This window comes from Mesoplodon bidens, assembly GCF_964165515.1.
Source record: "Mesoplodon bidens genome assembly, chromosome: 10".
Taxonomy (NCBI): domain Eukaryota; kingdom Metazoa; phylum Chordata; class Mammalia; order Artiodactyla; family Ziphiidae; genus Mesoplodon; species Mesoplodon bidens.
Window position 1 is genome coordinate 91,974,481 of NC_138172.1, and position 27,855 is coordinate 92,002,335.

The 27,855-nt window shown below is 41.5% G+C and overlaps 1 protein-coding gene across 1 annotated transcript in view; it reads left to right on the forward strand.

Annotated features, from left to right (window-relative positions):
* KIF13A (kinesin family member 13A) overlaps positions 1–27,855 on the forward strand; it is a 207,421-nt gene that overhangs the window by 133,682 nt on the left and 45,884 nt on the right. The window contains 7 exon segments of the mRNA XM_081247019.1: positions 4,713–4,847; positions 5,529–5,641; positions 16,657–16,768; positions 17,143–17,355; positions 19,676–19,786; positions 21,413–21,547; positions 23,112–23,242. Of these exon segments, the coding sequence (XP_081103145.1) occupies positions 4,713–4,847; positions 5,529–5,641; positions 16,657–16,768; positions 17,143–17,355; positions 19,676–19,786; positions 21,413–21,547; positions 23,112–23,242 (950 nt within the window).

The following is a 27,855-nucleotide window of genomic DNA, read 5'->3' on the forward strand; positions in this document are numbered from 1 at the left end:
AAAAGATATAACAGTTATAAATGTTTATGCACCCAACATAGGAGCACCTCAATACATAAGGCAAATGCTAACAACCGTGAAAGGAGAAATCGACAGTAACAATAATAGAAGGGGACGTTAACACTCCGCTTACACCAATGGACAGATCTTCCAAACAGAACATAAAGAAACACAAGCTTTAAATGACACAATAGACCAGATAGATCTAATTGATGTCTACAGAACATTCCACCCAAAAGTGGTACAATACACTTTCTTCTAAAGTGCACATGAAACATTCTCCAGGATAGATCACATCTTGGGTCACAAATCAAGCCTCGGAAAATTTAAGAAAATTGAAGTCGTATCAAGCATTTTTTCCCACCACAATGCTATGAGATTGGAAATCGATTAAAGGAAAAAAACTGTAAGAAACACAAATACATGGAGGCTAAACAGTGCACTACTAAATAACCAAGAGATTACTGAAGAAATCAAAGAAGAAATTAAAAAATTCATAGAAACAAATGACAATGAAAACATGCCAACCCAAAACCTATGGGACACAGCAAAAGCAGTTCTAAGAGGGAAGCTTATAGCAATACAGTTTCACCTCAAGGAACAAGAAACATCTCAAATAAACAATCTAACCCTACACTTAAAACAACTAGAGAAAGAAGAACAAAGAAACCCAAAGTCAGTAGAAGGAAAGAAATCATGAAGATCAGAGCAGAATTAAATGAAATAGAAACGAAGAAAACAATAGCAAAGATCAATAAAACTAAAAGCTGGTTCTTTGAGAAGATAAATAAAATTGATAAACCCTTAGCCAGACTCATTAAGAAAAAAGGGAGAGGATGCAAATCAATAAAATTAGAAATGAAAAGGGAGAAATCACAACTGACACTGCAGAAATACAAAGGATGATAAGAGACTACTACAGACAACTATATGCCAATAAAATGGACAACCACGAAGAAATGGACAGTCTTGGAAAGGTACAATTTTCCAAGACTGAACCAGGAAGAATTAGAAAATACAAACAGACCTATCACAAGTAGTTAAATTGAAACTGTAATTAAAAATCTTCCAACAAAAGTCCAGGACCAGACGGCTTCACAGGCAAATTCTGTCAAACATTTAGAGAAGAGCTAACACCAGTCCTTCTCAAACTCTTCCAAAAAATTGCAGAGGGAGAAACACTCCCAAATTCATTCTACAAAGCCACCATCACCCTGATACTAAAACCAGAAAAAGATATCCCAAAAAAAGAAAATTATAGACCAGTATCACTGATGAACATAGATGCAAAAATCCTGAACAAAATACTAGCAAACAGAATCCAACAGCACATTAAAAGTATCATAAATCATGATCAACTGGGATTTATCCCAGGAATTCAAGGATTGTTCAGTATATGCAAATCAATACAACACATTAACAAGTTAAGGAATAAAAACCATATGATCATCTCAATAGATGCAGAGAAAGCTTTTGACAAAATTCAACACCCATTTATGATTAAAAAACTCTCCACGGGCTTCCCTGGTGGCGCAGTGGTTGAGAGTCCGCCTGCCGATGCAGGGGACACGGGTTCATGCCCCGGTCTGGGAAGATCCCACATGCCGCGGAGCGGCTGGGCCCGTGAGCCATGGCTGCTGAGCCTGCGCGTCCGGAGCCTGTGCTCTGCAAGGGGAGAGGCCACAACAGTGAGAGGCCCGCCTACCGCAAAAAAAAAAAAATAAAAAAAAAAAATAAAAAAATAAAAAAAAAAAAAAAAAAAAAAACTCTCCAGAAAATGGGCATAGAAGGAACCTTCCTCAACATAGTAAAGGCCATATATGACAAACCCACAGCAAACATCATACTCAATGGTGAAAAACTGAAAGCACTTCCACTAAGATCAGGAACAAGACAAGGATGTCCACTCTCACCACTCTTATTCAACATAGTTTGGAAGTCCTAGCCTCAGCAGTCAGAGAAGAAAAAGAAATTAAAGGAATACAAATTGGAAAAGAAGAATTAAAATGTCATTCTTTGCCGATGACATGATACTATACATAGAAAATCCTAAAGGTGCCACCAGAAAACTACTAGAACTAATCAATGAATTTGGTAAGGTTGCAGGATACAAAATTAATGCACAGAAATCTCTGGCATTCCTATACACCAACAACAAAAAATAAGAAAGAAAAATTAAGGAAACACTCTCATTTACCATTGCAACAAAAAGAATAAAATACCTAGTAATAAACCTGCCTAAGGAGGTGAAAGGCTTGTACTCAGAAAACTATAAAACACTGATGAAAGAAATCAAAGATGACATAAACAGATGGAGAAATATACCATGTTCTTGTATTAGAAGAATCAATAATTGTGGAAATGACTGTACTGCCCAAAGCAATCTACAGATTCAATGTAATCCCTATCAAACTACCAATAGCATTTTTCACAGAATTAGAACAAAAAATTTTGCAATTCGTATGGAAACACAAAAGACCCCGAATAGCCAAAGCAATCTTGAGAAAGAAAAACGGAGTTGGAGGAATCAGGCTCCCTGACTTCAAATTATACCACAAAGCTACAGTAATCAAGACAGTATGGTACTGGCACAGAAACAGAAATATAGATCAATGGTGCAGGATAGAATGCCCAGAGATAAACCCATGCACATATGGGCACTTAATTTATGACAGAGGAGGCAAGAACATACAGTGGAGAAAAGTCAGCCTCTTCAATAAGTGGTGCTGGGAAAACTACCGCTACATGTAAAAGCATGAAATTAGAACACTACCTAACACCATACACAGAAATATACTCCAGATGGATTAAAGACTTAAATGTAAGATCAGACACTATAAAACTCTTAGAAGAAAACGTAGGAAAACACTCTTTGACATAAACCACAGCAAGATCTTTTGTGACCCACTTCCTAGAGTAATGGAAATAAAGACAAAAATAAACAAATGGGGGGCTTCCCTGGTGGCACAGTGGTTGAGAGTCCGCCTGCTGATGCAGGGGACACGGGTTCGTGCCCTGGTCCGGGAAGATCCCACATGCTGTGGAGCGGCTAGGCCCGTGAGCCATGGCCGCTGAGCCTGCGTGTCCGGAGCCTGTGCTCCGCAATGGGAGAGGCCACAACAGTGAGAGGCCCGTGTACTGCAAAAAAAATAAAAATAAAATAAACAAATAATGGGACTTAATTAAACTTAAAAGCTTTTGCACAACAAAAGAAACCATAAACAAGACAAAAAGACAACCCTCAGAATGGGAGAATATATTTGCAAATGAAACAACAGACAACAGATTAGTCTACAAAATACACAAACAGCTCATGGAGCTCAATATCAGAAAAACAAACAACCCAGTTAAAAAATGGGTGGAAGACCTAAATAGACATTTCACCAAGGAAGACATACAGATGGCCAAGAGGCACATGAAAAGATGCTCAGCATCACTAATTATTAGAGAAATGCAAATCAAAACTACAATGAGGTATCACCTCACGCCACTCAGAATGGCCATTATCAAAAAATCTAGAAACAATAAATGCTAGAAAGGGTGTGGTGAAAAGGGAACCCTCCTGCACTGTTGGTGGGAATGTAAATTGATACAACCACTATCAAAATGGTATGGAGGTTCCTTAAAAAACTAAAAATAGAACTACCATATGACCCAGCAATCCCACTACTGGGCATATACCTGGAGAAAACCATAATCAAAAAGATTCATGTACCACAATGTTCACTGCAGCTCTATTTACAATAGCCAGGACATGGAAGCAACCTAAATGTCCATTGACAGATGAATGGATAAAGAAGATGTGGCACATATATACAATGGAATATTACTCAGCCATGAAAAGAAACGAAATTGAGTTATTTGTAGTGAGGTGGATGGACCTAGAGTCTGTCATACCGAGTGAAGTAAGTCAGAAAGAGAAACACAAATATCGTATGCTAATGCATATGTATGGAACCTAAGAAAAAAATAATGGTGCTGATGAACCTAGTTGCAGGGCAGGAGTAAAGAGGTAGACATAGAGAATGGACTTGAGGACATGGGGTGGGAGGGCGAAGCTGGGGCGAAGTGAGAGAAGCACTGACGTATATACACTAACGAATGTAAACTAGTTGGCTGGTGGGAAGCAGCCGCATAGCACAGGGAGATCGGCTCAGTGCTCTGCGATGACCTAGAGCGTGATGGGATAGGGAGGGTGGGAGGGAGGCTGAAGAGGGAGGGGATATGGGGATATGTATATGCATATGGATGATTCGCTTTGTTGTGCAACAGAAACTAACACAGTATTGTGAAGCAATTATACTCCAATAAAGATCTATTAAAAAATAAAGTAAAATAAAACCTCTGCTGAGCACAGGGAACTCTACTCAATACTCTGTAATGACCTCTCTGGGGAAAGAATCTAAAAAATGAGCGGATGTATGTATATGTATAACCGAATCACTTTTCTGTACAGCAAAAACTAACACAACGTTGTAAATCAACTATACTCCAATAGAAATTTTAAAAAATAAACAAAAAGAATGGGGGAAACATTTCATGCACTAGAAAGCACTGAGGGAGTGGAAGCTCAAAACAGGCTCTGTGGAGGAGAAGGAGGTTTATATGGAAGGGTGGTGACACATGCGTCATAATTAACACATACGCTTGATGGGAAGGATGCTGTTCTTGGGTTTTGTGCTTCTAATATTTTCCTTCTGCTTTTCCTCTAGGATATCGAGTCATTGATGTCTGAGGGAAATAAGTCTCGGACTGTAGCTGCGACCAACATGAATGAAGAAAGTAGCCGCTCCCATGCTGTGTTCAACATCATCATCACACAGACTCTGTATGACCTACAGTCTGGGGTGAGGGATCAGGGTAGAACCTTCGGTGGCAGTGAAAGAACTCTCCCTGCATGAGTGAACTGTTTCATGACTGGATTCAGTTCCTGAGAACTGTATGCCAGCTCTCCTACTTACTAGATGAGCTACTTTGCTTACATCATTTAATTTGTTAGGTCTTACTTTATACATAACATTTTAAAAAAAATTGGATTCCTTGTATAAACTCCCTAAAGGACGTGATGATGTCACCATACAGCTTTTAATATGTATCCTTTCATACTGAAATTCCCCTAAAAACAACTGGGTTTACTTCATAGTCACTAAGGGATATTAAAGAGGAAACCGCAACATTTAGCTTAAAGAAAGCTTTTTCAAAAAAAGAAGGATTTGACCTGAATACGGAGGAATCCTCATGTCCTGGTATGTTCTCATAGGTGCCTAAAAGCTCCAGCTTTCTGACTGTATTCTGGAAAGCCCAGTGCACTTGCTTCCCAACTACAAAACAAAATGCCACAGTGCTACGCCAACCTAAATTTTGCCCATGAAACTGCTAGTCTAAGAACTCTTCTTACAATTTAAAATCTTCTTGAGGAGTATGCCTTGTTGCAGCGGGATGGCTTTAGTTGTGGTGCTGAGATATATGTAGATGTCTGTGTGGTTTCTGCACTCACGTGTGTCGTTTCTCTCGTTTCTCACGACTAGAATTCAGGAGAGAAAGTGAGCAAGGTCAGCTTGGTGGACCTGGCGGGTAGCGAGAGAGTGTCTAAAACGGGAGCTGCGGGAGAGCGACTGAAAGAAGGCAGCAACATTAACAAGTAAGAGGCTGGTGCTACTCCCGCGTTGAACTGGAACGCCCCACCCAGCTTCTTGTGTGCCTGGGGGACTTGTCGCATTATCAGGAGTCAGATGGCTCTGATCACAGATGGTTCAGAGTCTGTGTAGCTTTAGTGAACTGGGTTGAAGAAAAACATCCACCTGCCTCTATTGAGATGCATGAGGTTTAGTAAAACGCCTCAAACATTGTACAAACACCCAGTGTATCTGTATAATATAGTCTTAGGTGAACGCAAGTTGCAATTTTGTAAATCAAATCATATCTTAAATTTAACTCGAGGAGCTTATTCTGAAGAGAAAATCTGCTTCGAATCCCTTTGTAAGGCTAATACTGTTTAAACATCAATACCTCCCCCCAAAAAAGTGACATTTATTGATGAACTGCCATCCTGAAATCTCACTCTTTGCCTTGAGTGTCTGCAGCATGCCCAGGGATGTGGTGAAGGCTGAAGGAGAGCCAAGGTGCTGGGTGTGTAGGAGTTGGCCCGGTGGACAAGGAGATGAAGGCATTTCACTCAGAGGATACAGCACAGGCACAGTAAATGCCCATAATGTGCTTAGAACAAAGCCTGGCACGTAGTATACGCTGAATAAATATTAATGGTTGTAGCTATTATTTTTATAAGCTGTATAAACAGCGTGAGTAGAAAGTAGCTTAGTTTGTACTTGAATTTTTCTGTTGAGACACAGAAGGTGACAAGAGAATATAGTCAGGACCATGTTTGTGGAGCTTGCATTTCAAAATGGTACTGGCACATTGTAATTTTACAGAAGTTTACAGAAGTTTAAAATTAGCAGTGAAGTATCACCCCCTCTATCAGATGGACAGAGCCGTGCTCACTGCGCAGACTGCTGCTTTACGGGGTTAACTCCCAGTCATTCTGTCTCCTGCTCTCATAACAAAGGATTTTGCTCTGTTTCATGACACAGCATTGTAGGAGCCCAGGCGGGCACACAGCTCTGCATTCCAAAATGAGTGCAAGAACCAGGATGGGGAAGCAAAAATGAGGGTGTGAGGATGCAGGTACCAAAGAAAAGACTGTCAGCCCTCCTAGACATTTGTTTACTGGTGCTAAGCCATGCCAACCCTTTGCCTGTGTCTACACTTGTGGGAAGCCACTGGGAATTCTGTGCTGTGAATTTATGGAAATTTTAAGTATGGCTGGCCTTCATGTGTAACGATCACTAGTTTCTATTGACCTCTTAGTATATGCCAGGCTCTGTTCTGAATGCTCTATATGTAATAACTCACATCAGCATCATGAGATGGGTCTCTTATACCCATTTTACAGATGAGGAGACCAAGGCAGAGAGCAGTGGAATAATATATCCAGGGTCACAAAACTCTAAGCGTGGATCCTAGATTTGGTTTTAGGCAGTTTGGCTTGAGAGCCCAGGCTCACCCCACTGCTGTAAGTGGGGTTCCCAAGCGTTCTGTTTGCCGGAAAGAGTCCTGATTGATACTTCTGTCCCAGAGGAAATACTAATAGTGCCCCCTTCAATTTGGACACTAAATTATGTAGTGTCTCAAACTGGACTACCTCAAGGCCACATGATAACATGATTTAGGTACTCCAGCTACTGGCTCTTTTCCATTATGACTTAATGGATTGAGTGGCATTCTCTTAGCTTCCTACTATCTTTCCTTAGTTATATACTGGCTCTTTCACAAATGGATGTATGTATTCCTTACTACTAGTCTGTGAGATATCTACATTTTTATGGTTCTTTTTAGTTGTTTTTTTTTGTTTGTTTGTTTGTTTTGCGGTACGCGGGCCTCTCACTGTTGCAGCCTCTCCCATTGCGGAGCACAGGCTCCGGACGCGCAGGCTCAGTGGCCATGGCTCACGGGCCCAGCCGCCCCGCGGCATGTGGGATCTTCCCGGACCGGGGCACGAACCCGCGTCCCTTGCATCGGCAGGCGGACTCTCAACCACTGCGCCACCAGGGAAGCCCAGTTCTTTTTAGTTTTGGGAGCACTTTCGTATGCATTATTTCATGTGAGGTTCATTATATGTATCTTTTCCTCTGTTTAAAGATGAGGTTGGAGATATTTAAGTAGTATGAATAAAAGCTGAGCAGACGTTTATTAAGCCTCTGCTATGTGTCTGGCACTGCATTAGATGTGGGGACGCAAGAGGAACTTAGATATTGTTGTAGACAGAATATTGCTTGCCTGTCCTCCACTTACGCCCAGGTCCTAATTCCCAAAACATGTGCATATTTTACCTCACAAAGGGATTTTGCAGATGTGATTAAGTTAAAGATTTTTTTTTTTTTTTTTTCTTTTTGCGGTATGCGGGCCTCTCACCGTTGTGGCCTCTCCCGTTGCGGAGCACAGGCTCCGGACGCGCAGGCCTAGCGGCCATGGCTCACGGGCCCAGCCGCTCCGCGGCATATGGGATCCTCCCAGACCGGGGCACGAACCCGTATCCCCTGCATCGGCAGGCGGACTCTCAACCACTGCGCCACCAGGGAGGCCCAAGTTAAAGATTTTGAGATGAGAAGATTATTCGGGTGGGTCTGATGTAATCAGAAAGCTCCTGGTAAGTGAAAGAAGGAAATGGCAGAGCCAGCGTCAGGGTGACATGGGTGACAAAGACCTCACAGTCCATTGCTCGCATGAGGACGGAGGAAGGGGCCACGAGCTGAGGGACGTGGGCACCTGTAGAAGCTGGAAAAGGCGAGGAAACGGTTCTCCCCTCGAGCCTCCAGAAGGCACGTAGCACTGTCGGCACCTTGGTTTTAGCTCAGGGAAGCACATTCTGGACTTCTGGCCTCCAGAACTGTAAGATGATACAGTTGTGTTGTTTTAGGCCACTGTGTCTGTGGTTATTTGTTACAGCATGATTGCTGCCCTCGAGGAGCACATAGGTTAAGATACAGTAAGTTACTTCATCCAAAAAAGCAAAAGAAGGTGGGGGTATTTTCTTGAGCAGGTAATGTTGAGAAGTGCTACATCACCCAGCATTGAAGCATGTTTTTTTAGGACACATTTACCAGCCTGGGGATATTTGCCAAGTTGGTCTTGTGCTTTTCCCAAAATAGCTGGCTCGAAGGGAGTGGAGCCGTCTCTGAACCCTTTCCCTTGAACCTTAGTCCAGGGCTTTTTTCTTTACCCCACACATCTCTCTCAGCTCCCTGAGTTGGTGCATATGTGCCGGGAGCCCACTGTGGGTCCAGGTCTCCACCAGGTGTCCTCCAGGTTCTCAGCATGGTCATTGGTACTTAGTCACTGAACTGATGGGACATCTTCTCACAGTAGGACCATGCCATGGTCTGCACAGCTGTCTTAGAGACCTTTGTAGAAAGAGAGGCCCATAGTCCTTTACCTGCCGTTCCAAAATCCAAAGTGCTCTGAAAACCAAGTGCTTTTCTGATTTTCTTCATAGCTTACTTGTTGGTGAACCCTCACCTGAACTCTGATGAGGTCTTTATCTTCATGTATGGTCTTTATTTTTTTTTTTCATTTATTTATTTTTTTTTTTTGCAGTACGCGGGCCTCTCACTATTGTGGCCTCTCCCGCTGCGGAGCACAGGCTCTGGACGCACAGGCTCAGCGGCCATGGCCCACGGGCCCAGCCGCTCTGCGGCACGTGGGATCCTCCCGGATCGGGGCCCAAACCCCCGTCCCCTGCATTGGCAGGCGGACCCTCAACCACTGCACCACCAGGGAAGCCCTGTATGGTCTTTATTTACTCATTTAGTGTGGCCATTCATAAGTTTAGCTGCAGAAATATTAATGAATTTTACTATGGGCTGCTGTCCCAGATCCCACAGTGGTCATGGGTAAGTGTATGCACTGAACTTCCTCAAATCCAAAATATTCTGGATTTCAAAGCACATGTAGCCCCAAGGATATCCAATGAGAGATAAATGGACCTGCACTTTTTTGTTCCATTTAGCAAATACGTGTTGAACACCAACTGGGCATAAGAAGAAAGGGGTGAGTAAGATCAGACCCTGGCCTCAGGAAGTTCAAGGTCCAGTGGGGAAGGAGACCTTTGGAGGAGTGATATTAATACATTAACTGCCATAGAAACTTACACACAGGGTGCTGGCAGGTTTGTGGGAGGCTTCCCAGAGGAGACACGGGAGCTTCTTAGTTATAGAAACTAGGGGTGTGACCTTTCTGTGCCTCAGTTTCCACACCTGTAAAATGTGGATGAGCAAACACTATGAGTAAGGCTGTTGTGAGGATTAAATTAGTGACTACTTGTAGCATGCTTAGAACAGGCCGACCCGTAGTAAGCTCTATGTAAGTGTGTACTAGTAAAATAAATAGTATATTGAAACTGCTGCCTGATAGTTCCACAAATGGTTTTTTTAAGCCTTAAAATCAGTGCCCAGTGGAGGGCTAAAATTAAAGAAATCTCTGACATGTTTCCTAAGCTTTTTCTCAGCCTCCTACTGGGGCTTCTTTATATGGAACATTAATAATCCTCTTAAGCAGACCTGCCAGGGACTTCACACAGACATCAGTGTCTGCTTAATGGGCTATGGATTTAGGGGCTTCATCTCTCCTTAAGCTCTTAAGAGCTTTACAGCACACGTTATTCCTTCACGCGGAGAGCTAAGGCACTGTATGGCTGTACCGCCAAGGCCTGTGCAGGGCCAGGGGGGGATAGGTCATCTGTAGACCATCTTCACAGGGGACGCGTCTGGGAGTCCGTCTGCTGCTCCTCCGTCTACTGAGGGCGGAAGGACGAAGCCTTTCCCTGCTCCTGGAGACTGGCTGGATCAACTTCTCTGAGAACTCACTTAGATCATGGAACACTCTCTAATACCCCTGGGAACGCCATTGAAAATGGTTCTGTTTTATTCTCAGCAATGGCCAACCATTAAATGCCAACAGTATTCAGCTAATGAGTATCTTCCCCGGTCTCCTTTCCATTTCAATTACTGTGGTTAATAATAAAGTATAGGGCTTCCCTGGTGGCGCAGTGGTTGAGAGTCCGCCTGCCGATGCAGGGGACACAGGTTCGTGCCCCGGTCCGGGAAGATCCCACATGCCGCGGAGCGGCTGGGCCTGTGAGCCATGGCCACTGGGCCTGCGCATCCGGAGCCTGTGCTCCGCAACAGGAGAGGCCACGGCAGTGAGAGGCCTGCGTACCACAAAAAAATACAAATAAATAAAAATAAATAAAATAAAATAAAGTATATACTAAACATTTCCAAAAATGGGCTCTACTGAACAGTTGTTTGAGGGATAGTAATATATGTTACTCCTAGCATTCTGTCATATAATTTGTTTTAATAACTTATAAGCACAATGTTTCTAATGTTTCATGTGACTCAATCCTTTTTTTCTTCTTGAGCACCCTCCATGACTCTTGTTCATTTCCCCTCGGAAACCTCATTTCAGTGGGTTTTGCCTGCAGAACTAAACATGAACTTGTACCAGAGAATAAAAGTGGCCTGCCTTCTGTCCATTATTCAGGGGCGGGTGGGGGTCCTTGTTAATTTACCACTTGTGCATTGCAGCGTCCACATATGTGAAGAAAGAAATCTGAAGAAATGTCTCTGTATTTAACACAAGAGACCCACAAGGGACAGAGCAAACATTTGCTCCTGAGGATGCAGTAGCCACATCTTTTGGGACATGTGCCTTTGTTACTTCAGTGTTTCCCACAACATTCTTGTGAAATACTAGTTCCTCAAGTGGCTCTGGGGAGAAAAAGACCCCTGGATAAATAATTTTGAGAAAGGCTACTTATAAAGCCTTCCTTTGGAGATTCCCAGTGCTAAAAGCGCTCAGAAATCCTGCAGTCATGAATCCCGTATAACTTCATGATTCCCTGAGCTTACTTGATGACAGAATTCTAGGTATAACGTATATTAATGTCTCCAGAGCAAATGTGCAAAAGAACTTTTTTTTTTGGAAATGTTCATATATGCTTTTTTATTACACCACAGCAATTAAAATGGAAATGAGATTGGGAATGATACTCATTAGATGAACATTTGGGTTTAATGATTTGCATTAGTCACTGGAAAACAGTGGTGAGTGGAAATGAGGCCCATACTGTAGATATAACTGTTTTCTTTCCTCTCCTGTCATGTGATGGTGCTGTCCTTTCCCCATAATTTTCCACATAAATTGCCACTTTGCATTTCTCCTTTCCTGTAAGGAGTGGGGACTTCCTGGGGAAGAGGGCTAAACTCAGTTCCACTAACTTCATCATCTTTTGACTAATTCTGTAAAAGCCAAGGATTGCATTATGCTGTAAGCAACAGAAACCACTGCAATGACAACCAAGTGATGAGTTCATCTTTCTCACTTAACAAGAAGTCAGAGGCAGGTCCAGCACCTCAGAAATGCTATCAGGCACACAGCTGTATGGACTAACCTTAGTATGCGTTCATGTGGTTCTCATGACCTCAAGACAGCTCTACCATTCCAGGCATTGTATCCATATCTGTGTTCCAAACAAGATGGGGACATGACCACCGGCTTCTGTCAGCTGACTATGTACCTTTTCTATCAGGAGAACCATAGCCTGCTTGGAAACCCCTCCCAGGAATATCTCCCTACGTCTCATTGGCCAGAACTGTGTTTCATGGCTTCTCCGAGCTGCAGAGGACTCTAGAGATTTTAGCTCGGTTCACCCTTCCCAGCAAAATCAGGTGTCCATTGGCAAGTAAGAAGGGGAAAATGGATATTGGGCCAGCACCCACAGAGTGTACCCAAACCGTCATTGAATTAGTCCTTTGTAGAAAGAGGTTCGTCTTCTGTTCTTCACTGTATTCTAGACTCAGCCTAGTAACTTGGCAAATATTGACGGAGTGCTTTCTGTAAGCCAGGCATAGCAGTCTCTGCTGCCACGGTGGTCACAGTCTAAGTAGAGAGAGCAATGCATACACAGCTGACTCTGACAAAGTTTAACAAGTCCTACACTTACGATCTTAGAAAAGGATCACTGGAAACGTAGGTAAAATAGATTTGAAATCCATCCTAGACATTATAGTTAACTCACATCACATCATATCTACTCCTAAGGGAAGGAATCTGGTGATTGGAGTTTAAAGGGAAACTAGGTAGGTTTAAGGAAGGTATAGAAAAGCAAAAAAAAAAAAAGTTGAATTATGACAATTTTTTAAATTGGGGTATAGTTCCTTTACAGTGTTGTGTTGGTTTCTGCTGTACAGTGAAGTGAATCAGCTGTATGTATACATATATCTGACAAACTTTTTTTAGCGAGCCACTTTTATTTTTGATCCTCCTGAGTTTTATTTACTTTCTTTCTGATCCCGAATTCTCCCTTGCTATAGTTGGCTGTCTGGTTTTTTTTGTTTGTTTGTTTGTTTGTTTGCGGTACGCGGACCTCTCACTGTTGTGGCCTCTCCTGTTGCGGAGCACAGGCTCCGGACGCGCAGGCTCAGCGGACCGCGGCACGAATCCATGTCCCCTGCATCGGCAGTAGGACTCTCAACCACTGCGCCACCAGGGAAGCCCCTGGCTGTCTGCTTATAGATGTTATCACCTGGCCTAAGTCTTCCTTCCTCCGCAGCCAGCCCCTCCCCCATCTCCTCCCCCCCGCCCCCCACCGCCGCCCAAGGACTTGTGGTGAGAGATTTAACTGTTAGGAACTTCCTCACTGTCTCTACCTCCAGCAGGTTCGGGAAAGGAGCTGAGCTTTCCTAGACTGAGCAAGATTCCTGGAGTAACGTTTTCAGCCCCTAAAATTGGCAAAACACTCCCACCCTGTTCTGACACCCATGAGCTGCCTTTTTGCCTCCAGGCTGAAACAGCAGGGCTAGCAGGGTCCATAATTAGTTATTTTGTTATATTTTTAAGGTCCCTGGAAATAAAATTCCCATTAAAATATGTAAGCCTGGTGATCAACTTTCAGACATTGAACTTTCAAATGGTTTTTAGGATCCTAGATGCCCCTGGATCACTGCTTCCGGGGGGAACCCAGAAAGGGGGGGTGGCATGGACCCCTCCTCACTGGGTAACCTTGTGACCTCTCAGTCATCACTGAGTCCCACTCATTCTGCAGTTTATTTATTTTTGTTCCAAGAGGACCATATTAGGTTCAGATGAAGTTCTTGTTTTGAATGTATGCACACCGTTAGGTAAAGAGCATGGCTTCTACAAGTGTTAAGCTTCTCTAACTGAATAAGCTATAGAGCTGTAGGACTACTGTTAACCTCAGAATTGCCGATATTGACCCTTGAGTCGCTGAGCTCTTTGTAGTTGGTATGAATTAAAGTAATTTCTGCTGCATTTGGGTATGAAAAATTGGGGATACTCCAAAGAGTTGCTTCCAAATGAAAATTTCATTTCAATAGTAGCAAAATGTGAAAAATGCCCAGTATTCTATATCTAAAGCAGAAATGTGTTTTTGCCTTATATTGAACTCCTTTTTCCCTCTATTTCATATATATCACATGCCATTTTTCTTTCTTAAAATTTCTTTTAAAGTGTACAGTTCGGTAGCTTTATGATATTCATAGAGTTGTGTAACCATTACCACAATCTAATTTTAAAACATTTTCATCATCCCCAAAAGAAACCTGGTGTCCAAATCATTCCCCCTTCCCCCGACCTCCCCAGCCCCAGGCAATCATGACTGCCATCTCTATAGGTTTGCCTCTTCTGGATATTTCATATATAAATGGAATCAAACAATATATGGCTGTATCAGTTTCCTAGTGTTATAACAGATTACCACAAACTGGATGGGTTAAAACAACAGTAATATATTTTCTCACAGTTCTGAAAGCCAGAGGTCCAAAATCAAGGGATTAGCAGGGTTGGTTCCTTCTTGGGGACTCAGAGGGAAAACCTCTTCCATGCCTCTCTCCTACCTTCTAGTGGTTGCCGGCACTCCTTGGCTTGTGGATGCATCACTCCAGTCTCTGCCTCCATTTGCACCTGTTGTTTTTCCCTGTGTGTCTTTGTGTCTTCTCATGGCTTTATTTTAAGGACACCAGTCATTGGATCAGAGCCCTCCCTAAGCCAGTATGATCTCATCTTAACTATTTACATCTGCAAGGACCTTATTTCCAAATGAGGTCACATCTAAGGTTCTGGTGAACATGAATTTGGGGGTGGGGAGTAGGCACTATACAACCCAGCACAGTGGCTTTTTGTGTTTGTCTTCTTTCTCTTATAAGTTTTCAAGGTTCATCCATGTTGTAGCATGTATCAGAACTTCATTCCTCTCATAGGGCTGAATAATACTCCTTCGCAAGGACGTGACACATTTTATTCTTCTCTTCATCATTCGGTGGACATTTGGGCTGGTTCCACATTTTGGCTGTCGTGAATATTGCTGCTATGAAAATTGTTATACAAGTTTTTGTTTGGACATATGTTTTCATTTCTCTTGGGGTGGATTTATTTAACTTTTAAATTTGTCAATTATGATACACATATTTATGTCACTTGGCAGTAATGGTTGTTGGTTATTAAAATTCTGACTCATTTTTGCCTCTTGGAATTGCTTTGTATTTCAATGACTTTTCCAGTGACTCACCTTTGGAGAATTATATTGTGTGGTGGGAAATATACTTTTACTCCTTTCAACTTATTTAATGGAAATCTGTTGTTAACATTAGAAAGAAAGCTATGTAGTCTTTCAGTTGCTAAGCTCTAGTCACATGCTGATTTGTGTCCTTCCTTGTTTTTTATAAATAGTAGTAGCTTTTAATTTTTTAATCATTTACAAAGGGTTTTGTCTTTATGATACCATGTAACCTTCCTTGCAGTCCCGGGAGATGTCCTGAGACTGCTCTTTTCTGGCTGCTAAACTTGGAATTCAGTTGATTTCTTTTAAAAGAGCAATTGGTACTTAACTGTGATACAAGGATGTCCTTCATCCCTCAATACCACAAATCTGTTGTTTCTATGGTGATCTTTTCTCCAAGTGCAGAGAACATGTATTAACCACCACGGGACACTCATTAGCCTAGACTAGTGGTCCTCAAACTCTACCAGCATCAGAATCACCTGGAAGGCTTGTGAAAGCTCAGGTTCCTGAGTCCCACCATGAATGTTTGATTCAGTAGGTCTGTGGTGGGGCATGAGAATGTGCATTTCTAACAAGGCTGCAAGTTGCACTGGTGCTTCTGGTCCCAGGACCACTTTTGAGACTCATAGCCCTGGCACCTGAATGTATGTATCACTTTGGGGACTGTTCAGCCAGGTCTTCTCAAAATTTAATGTGCATGTGAATCACCTGGAGATACCTTTAACTGGTTCTGATTCAGTAGGCCTGGGAAGGCTTCCAAGATTCTGCTTGGGTAGTTCTTTGTTTTTGTTAAACTGTAGCAACTCCACATTGAAATAAGCTTGCCAGCTTTAAGCAGATGAACAGGATGTACCTTGTAACTGTAGTGGAAGGGTGCTTTGCGAGATACATTGTTACTCTGGGAAAATCGGGGGCCAGAGTGGTCCAAGTTAGACTCAGAGTAAATGGTTGAGACTTTAAACATAATATTTGAAGTAAGTTATAATTCTCTAGTGCGATCTTTTAAATGTATGTTTCCAGGTTCTGAAATGAATGTTTCACAGGTCCTGTGATTGAACGGAATAGACTCTACAGGGATTCTAAATTCATTCTTTTAAATTAATGGGGTTACTTTTTGTTTTCCTTTTTCTCAGCTTCTTGACAAATGAATGTAGACTTGATGATATCAGCTTTAGGGACTTATAATTTTATTATTTTATTTTATTTTGTTTTATTTATTTATTTTGCGGTACGCGGGCCTCTCTCTGTTGTGGCCTCTCCCGCTGCGGAGCACAGGCTCCAGACGCGCAGGCTCAGTGGCCATGGCTCACGGGCCCAGCCGCTCCGCGGCATGTGGGATCCTCCTGGACCGGGGCACGAACCCGTGTCCCCTGCATCGGCAGGCAGACTCTCAACCACTGCACCACCAGGGAAGCCCAGGACTTATAATTTTATACTTATTACCTAGAAGGATTATTATCTTACGAAAACTCAATAAATACTCCATGAAACTAATTGTTTCATTTTTCTCTTGGCAGATCACTTACAACCTTGGGGTTGGTTATCTCATCGCTGGCTGACCAGGCAGCTGGCAAGGGTAAAAACAAATTTGTGCCTTATCGCGATTCAGTCCTCACTTGGCTTCTTAAGGTAATTCATTGTTCTCGTGTTCTTTTCCAACTAGAAATTGGCCGTTTCAGTGGTGACAGCTGAGAAGTGTGTGCAAAATACTATACAACGAACTCCTGACAATACTGTTATCCTGATTCCTAAACATGCAGGATGCAAACTCATTACTGTTGCCTTTTTTCCATTAATAATGCTGTTTGACAGGCATTGTGCATTGATGTGAATAGAGAGAGACCACATTTCATCTGTCATAAACTTACTTGTGAAATACGAACCCATTTCCACACTGAGTCTTCTTCACCGCGAAGGTCCTCCATGCACGTTTGCTGCTTGCCTCATGCGTTGTGCATGGAATGGGCCTCGTTTCCTAAGATGCTATTTGAAATATTTTGCAGGACAATCTGGGGGGCAACAGCCAGACCTCTATGATCGCCACCATTAGCCCAGCAGCAGACAACTACGAAGAGACCCTCTCCACACTAAGATATGCCGATCGAGCCAAAAGGATCGTCAACCATGCCATTGTGAATGAGGATCCCAACGCAAAAGTCATCCGGGAGCTGCGGGAGGAAGTGGAGAAACTGCGAGAGCAGCTCTCGCAGGCAGAGGTATGGTCAGCCCGGTGCTCCTGTGATCCAAGCTCCCCGGCTTGTGGTGTCTGAGTGGCGAGGCAAGGTTGAGCTCGCTTGCACTTCCAGGTCACCTCATGTGGCTCAGCAGTTCTGAGTTGATGGGCATCTTCTCCGTGCTAAGCACTGTGAAGACACAGGCGTAGAATGCAAGGCTCCGTCCCGTGAACTGACAGTCGAGGAAGCAGACAGTTAAAAGAGAGGTGCTGCCGGGCTTCCCTGGTGGCGCAGTGGTTGAGAGTCCGCCTGCCGATGCAGGGGACACGGGTTCATGCCCCGGTCTGGGAAGATCCCACATGCCGCGGAGCGGCTAGGCCCGTGAGCCATGGCCGCTGGGCCTGCGCGTCCGGAGCCTGTGCTCTGCAAGGGGAGAGGCCACAACAGTGAGAGGCCCGCCTACCGCAAAAAAAAAAAAAAAAAAAGAGAGGTGCTGCTATTGCCTGTTTGCTTCGGTCAGTCAGTTGGCACTTGAGCCCGGATCTCTTCCAATGAGAAATCCTAAGACCCAAATATGCTGCTTTGATTAACATTGTAGATTACCTTCCCACACAGCCTTGCCATTTTCAGAGAAATTAGTTCTGTATCGTGTCCTCATTAAGTCATGGAGGACAAGGTGCTCAAGAATCGTTAGCATTAGGAAAAATTCAGAAATCTCCTTTTTTTTTATCTTTTTTTATCACCTCCTGACAGGGAACAAAATCATTTTGCGTTGTTACCATCTTTCCTTGGCTTTACCCAGACTCTAATAACCATAACCCTTTCCAAGTAGCTGTTGCCAGAGAGGCACTGTCCCACTGACATAGTAACAGGACTGAGATGAAGGTCAAGTGCCTTAACTTCAGTCACATGCTTCCACATGCCAGGATTCCGATGTGCACCTAAGGCTTCGAAGTTCACATCCCTTCATACTACTCTCTTCTGACCCCACAAAGAAAAGGAAGTCAAAGCCAGGGATCTGAATATTCCATCTGTTGGTGATCGTGGAGTTGCATTATAACTATTTGTTTACATGTCTTTCTCTTCTTCTTGGCCACGGGCTCCTGAAGTGCAAGAGGCGTGTTTTATTAATTTTTTTATCGCTAACCCTTAGTACAACATTGATACTGGAAAGCACTTAGCACAATGACTTGCCCATGGTAAGTGCTCGATAAATGTTGCTCTTTTTGTGATTATCATCATAATCATCATTGAGTGCATCAAGCATAAATTTTTTTAAATCGATGCCAAGAAGGGTAGCAGAACACCTGAAAAATCAAAATGCTCATAAACTTTGATGAGAGTCATGATCCTAGGAGGAGAGTATAACGGCTCTGGAATTCGTCTGTAGGTGGATGATCTCCATCCTCCCTCTTTTCCGTGAATCTGCATCTCCACTGCGACCATATAATCTAGGGCGGGTAGCTAGAACAATGCCTGGCCAAAGGGCAGAGCAGAGGAACCACAGCAGGTTCATGTAGAATTTTCATGTATGTCCCCTAGGACCCAGCACTAAATGTCACTCCCAGGCTCTGTTAACAGAGTGAGACTCAAGCATCCTCAGCCGGCCTCCACATCATCGCCACTTCAGCTTCCTGTCCGAGCTCTGCCATCTTTCTTGGTCATAGGGTTATACTCTGCAGAAGCTCATGTTACTATAGGGTGTCAAAAAAGCATATGTGGTGGCCAAGTAAAGGCCCCCCCAAATTTCTTAAGCTGCATATAGCTATATTTAGATCCCTTAATTATTCTCACTGAGCAAACACAGAGGGAAATTACTGCCTTTTTAACCAGAAGTCCTATTTCCAAGTGAGTAATAAATATGCTAAGTTTATTACCATCAATAAGAAAAGTAGTTCCAATGGCCCAGACTCAAATTTTAAAATAAATGAGAATTGCCACCTTTCCTAGTAGGTTAATATAACTGGAATGTGTTTATTAGTGATGTGTGTTGATCTCTGTCTTATTGAAAAAGAAGTCTACTTAAGTAATTTGTTCTCATACTTTTCTATTTTGAAGATGAACTTTAGCATCTTTTAGGTCTTTAAATGTGAAATTTAAGTACGATGGATAAAATTACTCTGGGATGATTTGTATCAATTTAATTCAGAGCACTGGAATTTCTCTTTCTCCCTCAAAGAGTAGCAGCCATTTACTCTTCCACTTCATTTGATTAATAAAGGTCTAAAACCCCCTGACAGTATGTGGCTTAATTGCTTCCAGCAGACAGTTGATAACCGCTTAAGAAGGACAATAAGGGATTGTCTTGTACACAATGGTGGAAAAAATTAGAAAATCAGATTTCTCTGCTTTCATTTTAAAGGCTATGAAGGCCCCTGAACTGAAAGAGAAGCTCGAAGAGTCTGAAAAGCTGATAAGAGAACTAACAGTGACTTGGGAAGAGAAGCTGAGGAAAACAGAAGAAATTGCACAGGTAGCTTGATAACTTGGGCCTACAATATTGTGATTTTTTTTTTAATTGAAGTAGAGTTGATTTACAATGCTGTGCCAATCTCTGCTGTACAGCAAAGTGACTCAGTTATACACATGTAGACATTCTTTTTATATATATATATATATATATATATATATATATATATATATATATATATATATTCTTTTCCATTGTGTTTTATCACAGGATATTGAATATATTTCCCTGTGCTGTAGTGATTCTTTTTCATTGGCTGTCTTTTCTGTATAGCCACTTATCATCTCAAAAAGTCCTTTAAGGACCTCTTTCTGCTGAACTAGAGCCTGCAAAGATCCGTTTTAGACACTGACTTCATTGTTTTTTATTAACTACCGTTTGGTCCCTGTATTTGCTAGAAGTGTTGCAGAGTACTGAATTTGTACAGGCGTGGTTCAGGAAACATCCTTACTACGTTCTGCTTTTCACATTTAACCAGAAACCTGTTCTGTGGTTTTAGATCACCTGGCAAAGCATGCAGCTACCTGATTGGCAGAGAATTCACAACATGCAGCACATCAGTAGTTTTTTCAGTGTGCTTGATTCTTCAGCTTGTTAGCAAATGCTGTTATGAACTTTACTTGAGAAAATAAAAAGGACTAATCATGTGAGTGTGTGTGTATGAGAGAGAGATGAACCTCTACACTATGCATTTCATGAACCGTTTAATCTCATTGACCACTTGTAAGTATTGGACCCTCCCAATCAGGTAGCTTGAAATCAGTAACTGGAACCTAGTCCAGCCTGCTGCTTATATGTGTCTTGTAGATATCACAAACATATACCTAACTTTCTGTAACTCCTACATTGCTTTATTTTTCTTCATAGCCCATATCACCTTTGGAAATTCTGTATTTTACTTGTCTGTTTTGTCATGGTCTCTCTCCTTCCATTAGAATATAAGTTTTCATGAAAGGAGTAGCTTTGTTTTGTTTGCTTTTATATGCGCAGCCCTAGATCTGTACCTAACACATAAATATTTCTTGAATAACTTGAATGAATTTGAGGCCCTCTGCAAAAGGGGCCCAGCCTGCTCTTCCAGCCCCATCCCCCACTACTTTCCCACGTTGACTTTCCCACCTGAAATCATCCAGTGCGCCCAGAGTCTTTACCTTGCTTTCCTCTGACCTTCCCCTAGAACGCTCTGCCCTTACCTTGCTGCTCTCCCATTTCTTCCTACTGAAATTCTTCTTGTGCTTCAAGAACCATCTCAAATGCATTCTCTTCCTGAAGCCTTTCCTGGACTCTTAACCCATCATGATTTCCCTCCTTTGAAGCCCCGCAGCACATTGTTCCTCTCCAATGGCACAGGGCCCTCCTCTTTTACTTCTAGTTGTGTGGTCTTATCACCTCCACTGGACAGGAAGCCCCTTAAGGGCAGGATGGTGCCTGGTTCATCCTTGGTGCCCTTAAAACACTGACACAAGATGTCATGCACTTTAGGATCTCAGTAAGCTTGGTTGAGCTGAGTAGAATGTGTAATTTCACTGGCCTTGTCCCCAGCAATAGTGACTTAAGCTTTCCACAGATACATCTCATGACTAGAGCAACAAATAGAGCTTCCCTGCTTTTGTCTGTGTCTGTGCACAGGAGAGGCAACGACAACTTGAAAGTATGGGGATTTCCCTGGAGACGTCTGGTATCAAGGTGGGGGATGACAAGTGCTACTTAGTCAACCTGAATGCAGACCCTGCTCTCAACGAACTTCTGGTTTATTATTTAAAGGTAAGAGAGTATATTAATAGATAGTTGCAATCCCGATTCCGTCACGTACGATTCCCACTTGAGTCTGGGTGCGTGTCCCCATGATTTTGCTTTTTGTATCCAGCTTAGCTCTCATTAAAAGTAAGAGGATTGGATTGGTAGTTCAGTCAAGTTACCGTTAAGAGTGAAAACCAGCTCTTTTGCATGCTACTGGGGCTGTGCAGTTGGGCTGATTTCCATCAGAGGGGCACGAGTGAGCAATAGAAGGTGTCAGAGTGATCCCTGGCTATGGTGACAGGATTCTGAGAAGCTCCGGAGAGTCACCATTATGCTTCTGAGTAATTCTAAGGGGATCTCGAGATCGGCACAAGCCTAAAACAGACTCTTGTGGAAGATCAGACAGCTAGGGTTCTTCCATATCCATCCCTCCTAAGCCTGTATGCTCAGGACATAACTTTTGGTCCTATAATCACCCTCAAGTGTGGAGATGGGCGTGGCCTTTTGGGTTCGGCACTTCGGCCTCAGGGTACTGCCACTGGCCAGGCTGCAGGGCTCACTGCAACAGTTCTCAGACGGCTTCGTTAAGGATTCTGAGCTGCCTCGTGAATATACAGAAGGCAGTGGAGAATAAGCTAGAAGTGAAGAAAGGAACCTCAGTCTTCTATCATCCTTTTTATTCTACTTTTTCCAGAAATAAATATGGCACAAATAGCCCCTGACTTATTGAGAGTCCACTAATGGACTTAAGATCTATTCATTTAGGAAATGATCAAGGGGTAAGGAATTGTTTCTGAAATCTTAATTTTGTAAGACCAGGTCTTGCAGGTTCTCTATTGAATAGGGAAGTATTATTATCATAGTGACTGCATGGTTTTTAGAGCAATAGAACAAACAAAGAGGATGAGCAGTGGGCAGAGTCACCAAGGGTCACAGTCCTCACATGTCTGAGGTTTGAGGTACTTAAAAATCATGCTCATCTGTACATTGTATAATCCACAGGCTTCAGTACTCTGTAATTTGGTATTAGAGACTCAACTATTTTTTAAATCACTTTAAAAGTTACACATTTGAAAATATGACTTTCCATGAAACTATTTTCAATGATGCTTGAATTTGTAGAGCCGTTTTCAAAGCACTTTCACCGTTAACTCAGGTGATCCTTGAGAAAGAATCCTGCTCATTAGATCATATTAATAATATTGTTCTGGTTGTGCAAAAAAAAAGAAAAAGAATCTGAGGCTCAGAGAGTGAAATGCCTTGCCCACGGTCACATAGACAGTAAGTCGTCAAGTTAAAACTGGAGCTCAAGGTATTCCACTATCAAGTCTGACTTCTTTATGTCCTAAAACAATAGCTAATCACTGTTGATCAGGGTTTGTTTTTTTTTCTTTATAGTGATTAAACATATTTTACATTTAGTGTATTAAGGTACGCTTTTGACCTATAGTGCGCCAGATCTCACATTTTCCATCTGATTCATCTAATGTCATGCATGTGCTGTTGGGTTATTCGAATTGATTGTGATAAACTTTTGCTGAGTTACTTGTAAGGGTAGTTTTTTCTTTCTTTAATGATCTGTTGCCAGGACCATACCAGGGTAGGTGCAGATACCTCTCAGGACATCCAGCTCTTTGGGATAGGAATTCAGCCTGAGCACTGTGAGATTGATATTGCTTCTGATGGAGAGGTCACCCTCACTCCAAAAGAAAATGCAAGGTAAGAAATGTCCCTTAAAGGTAAGAAGCAGCTCCTTAACATAGCTCAAGTGCCTTATTTTCAGGAGTAGACTGACCCTTTCTCTCTGTTTGCTTAGTTATATCAGAGTTAAGGCTACACTGGCTCTTGCTTTCTGCTTGTAGAGAGCCATGTAAGCAAGATTTCGAGCACCAGCTTCAGGGTGGCTGATTCTGCCTTGAGTGGCTGGGTGATCTTAGATAAGATACTTCTTTTATCTAATCTTCAACTTCCTCATATGATAAATGAGGCTAATAGTAGACAAAACATATAAATCACTTGGCTCAGTGCCTGACACACATAAATATTGAATAAAATTATTTGTTATTACCGAGTGTAATGCATTGTATGAAAAGCAGTTAATCAGATAACTCCATTCTATGAAAAATTCCTAAACTAGGCTATAATATGTAAGAATCTGAGAAATGACAGGATAATATATTTACTTTTTAATTTCTACTAAATGATGTCTTGAATTATTTTATAATCACATGTAAAATGAAGTCCTAAAACAGTATTCCTTAACTCATATAATTCAGAACACACATTTTTATGAAGAAACCTATATTCATTTCAAATTATTCTGTCAATATCACCCATATACATTTCTAAGTGATGAAAAACTGAGACTAACAGTAATAGCATACATGATTCATGAAATTTGTAGGCCTTCTGTTATAGTGATATATTGTTAAGATATTTAATGGTGAAATGATACCATTCCTTAATTTTTACTTATTCCAAGTTCAGGTAGAATTTAGCTTCATGCTGTATCCCCCTATTAGAAGCTCTGGATTTTTTTTTTCATACTTTTTTTTTAATTGACAGAATTATGTGTGTGTATACACACCATGATAATTTGATCATATTCTCTTTTAACACTACATCTGAAAATGATTTTATTCGGTAGATTTCCTCATACCTGATTTTACTTCCATGTCTTTTTATCCTACTTTTCGTCCTTCCCCACCCTGTCCAATCTCCTCCTTTCCTATAACCTCAGGGTAGTGGTTCATTCATTCAGTATACTTCCTCTAGGCTCTGTACTGGGAATGCCCAAGTATAGTAACTCAAAGCCTGGTGGAGGAGAATATATAGAAACAATTGTTATTATACAGGAAAATAAGTGCTCCTTCTAAAGTGATCTTTATAACCTACAAATCTGATCACTGTAAAAGTGTGTGGGGTTTGCAGGACTGGAGGTAGGGAGAGCTGTTAGGATATTATTATGATATTGTTGTGGGAACACAGCAGTAGCAAAAGAAGTGAAGGACAAAATGTATTTCAGGATTACTTGAGAGTCAGCGAGGTTTAGCGATGTGCTTGGGGACAGGATGGGAACTCACTTAGTAAAAGAAAAGAAGTGAGCAATATTAGATTTCTGTCTTAGGAGACGAGATAAACAGTGGCACTACTAAATCAAAATAAGAAATCCAAGAGGAAGAACAGGTTTGGAGGATGATAGGCAATGAGTGTAATGAGTTCACTTTGGAATACTTTGAGTTTGAGGTGTCCTTGGGATATCATTGTGAAGATTTCCAGTTGCACATTGGATTTAGGGCAGTAGAAATACCCTAAAGATACAGACTGGGCATAATCAGTGTTGCCTGTCTTGAAAGTGGGTCTAGAGCGAATAGTGGAAGGGTTAAACCAATGTTTATGGGATGGTCTGAAGATAATGCATGAAGTAGGGTGAGACAAGGGAGTCAGAGAGGCACAGAGGCAACAGCAGGATACAGTGATGGAATCTAAGGGAAGAGAACATTTAAGAAGGAGGTCAAAGTAGAAGCTAAAGAGCTTCTATTGGACACAGCAGTTAGGAAGACATTAACAACCATGGAATGTTTAAGTACCATGCAGTTGTGGGTATGGAAGGAAAAAATGCAAAGAAAGAAGAATAGGAGGTGAGGAAGCAGGTGGAATCTTGGTTGTGCAGATGGAAATGGGATTGGAGACACAGCGAGAGAGGGACATGGCGTGAAGGGATAGTCAGTATTTCCTCAGATCTGTCTCAAGTCCACCGGTTCTCTCTTGTCATGTTTTACCTGCTGCTTAACCAACATTCTACTGAGTTTTAATTTCAGTGTCTCTGTTTTTCATTTGTAGGAGTTTAGGAGGTCCTTTTTTAGATATGCCTGGTCTCTATTGGTAGAGGCTTGTTTTTACTCCATTGTATGCTTTAATAATTTTACTTTTACTTATTTTATTGCCTTTATTTGGAAATTCTGTTCTCTGAAGTTGCTGGGGCTTCAGTCCAACTATTTGTTGTATCTGCTGATAACTTTGATTCCTAAAGCAGTTCGTGATTTTTTAGATGTGCTCCTCTTCAGCGGTTTATCTGTAGGAGTCTTGTGGCTTGGGTGAGGCTACATAAATTCCTGCAAAGAGATTTTATATTTGCTTCTTCCAAGTACCCCAGGCATGTGTTCAACTAGAAATGACTTTTTAATGCTAATTTCTTGGCTTAGGTATGATACCAAACCAGGCAGTTTCCATAACTTTTTCTTTTTTATATTATTGTAATAAGAGTGTACTATAAACGGCAAAATGATATGTTCATATGTATGTTCAGGTGTGTGTGTGTGTGTGTGTGTGTGTGTGTGTGTGTGTGTGTAAGCACCTAGATAGGGGTCCTCTAAAGCTACAGATGATCACAAAAGTAATCAGTAAGTAAGAGAGATGAAGCTTATTACATTTCTCTCTGATTTGCTCTGGAACTATTTTTAGTTTTATTTTAGAGTAACACTGCTCAATAGAACTTTCTGAGATAGTGGAAAGTTCTATATCTGCTAAGACCATTTTGGTAGCCACTATTGAGATGGTGCTCTTGAGAATTAACATATGGCCAGTGAGAATGAGGAACTGAATTTTTTAAATTATAATTCAGAGTTTAAAATAATAAAGGACACTGAGTGACACATTTCTACTCTTGATCATACTGCTATTCCTAGAATTTCTGGAGGGCTTTTTAGATGCCTTAATAAACAATGGGGAAATATGTTTCTTAAAAACTGACTATTGAATGTCTGTTTTTTAGGTAGAAGAGATAAGTATTCTATAAAACTTTTTTTAAAAACTCATCTTCTTGGCAAAAGTATGTATGTATGTACATATTTATATATGTATAGTGTTAACAAACAAATTTTGAGTAAATTTGAAGATGTAATTGTATTAAATGATTTGTGAATTGGGCAGCATCTCATCAGGCAACGTGAGGGGTTACACAACATGGAAGGCTTTTATAGTAAGGAAGGTGGGACAAGGAAAGGAAGTCATCAGCAAGGAACAAAAATGAAAGTTCATTGGAGGAAAGTACAAGTTAGGTGACAACAGTTTCTCATTAACTGAGCTGTGGTGTTTTTTAATTGGCTGGCTTGTTGCTGGGCACAGAGGAAGTCTTCCTTCCTCCTGCTGGGGTAGTCAAGTAGTTGCACTTCCTGTTGGGGGTTCAAGGTAGGTCTCTTCCTGGTGGGGTAACTGACATCTTGCTTTTTGGGATAATTGACGATGAGTGTTGGGGTATGAGAGTTCCCTTTTCAGGCCTCTTGACTCCAATTTTAGTTGAGGTTTCCTTTTATTAATTTTCACAATAGACATACATATACATATATATTCTGATCTCATTTTCCATTTTTGCAGATGAATAAATCAGTTCATATTTCCAAATAGATGGGAAACAGACTTTTGAAACTTGAGTCACAATGTTGAGAGTCATTTTGAAGAAAAAAGGGAGCATGTTAGTGTAAAACATACACACCAAAGCTTTACCGTGTTTGTGTACGACCGATTAAAAACATTTAAGATGGTATTTCCAGGGTATTTTTTATCAATAAAAACTTAGCCACCAGACTTGAAATATTACTACAAAAGAGTGATTATTTTCATCTGTGAATTTTCCTTATTCCATAACTTTGAGCTTAAGAGTCCCCCTAAAGATTAGGAGCCAGATAATGAGAGTATATGAGAAAGTAACTTACGGAAAAATTAAAACTCAAAATAATACTCATTATTTTTCTCCATCAAACTTCACTTGACAGCCCTTATAGCAAATTAAACTTTAATTAATTGATTAACTATCCCCCTAATATTTTGTTTTGCTTTTATTGTTTTGTTTTTTTTTAATTTTTTTAAACATCTTTATTGGAATATATTTGCTTTACAATGGTGTGTTAGTTTCTGCTGTACAAAAAGTGAATCAGCTATACGTATACATATATCCCCATATCTCTTCCCTCTTGCATCTCCCTCCCACCCTCCCTATCCTACCCCTCTAGATGGTCACAAAGCACCGAGCTGATCTCCCTGTGCTATGCGGCTGCTTCCCACTAGCTATCTGTTTTACATTTGGTAGTGTATGTATGTCCATGCCACTCTCTCACTTCGTCCCAGCTTCCCCTTCCCCCTCCACGTGTCCTCAAGTCCATTCTCTACGTCTGCATCTTTATTCCTGTCCTGCCTCTAGGTTCTTCAGAACTATTTTTTTTCTTTTTAAGATTCCATATATATGCGTTAGCATACGGTATTTGTTTTTCTCTTTCTGACTTACTTCACTCTGTATGACAGTCTCTAGGTCCATCCATCTCACTACAAATAAC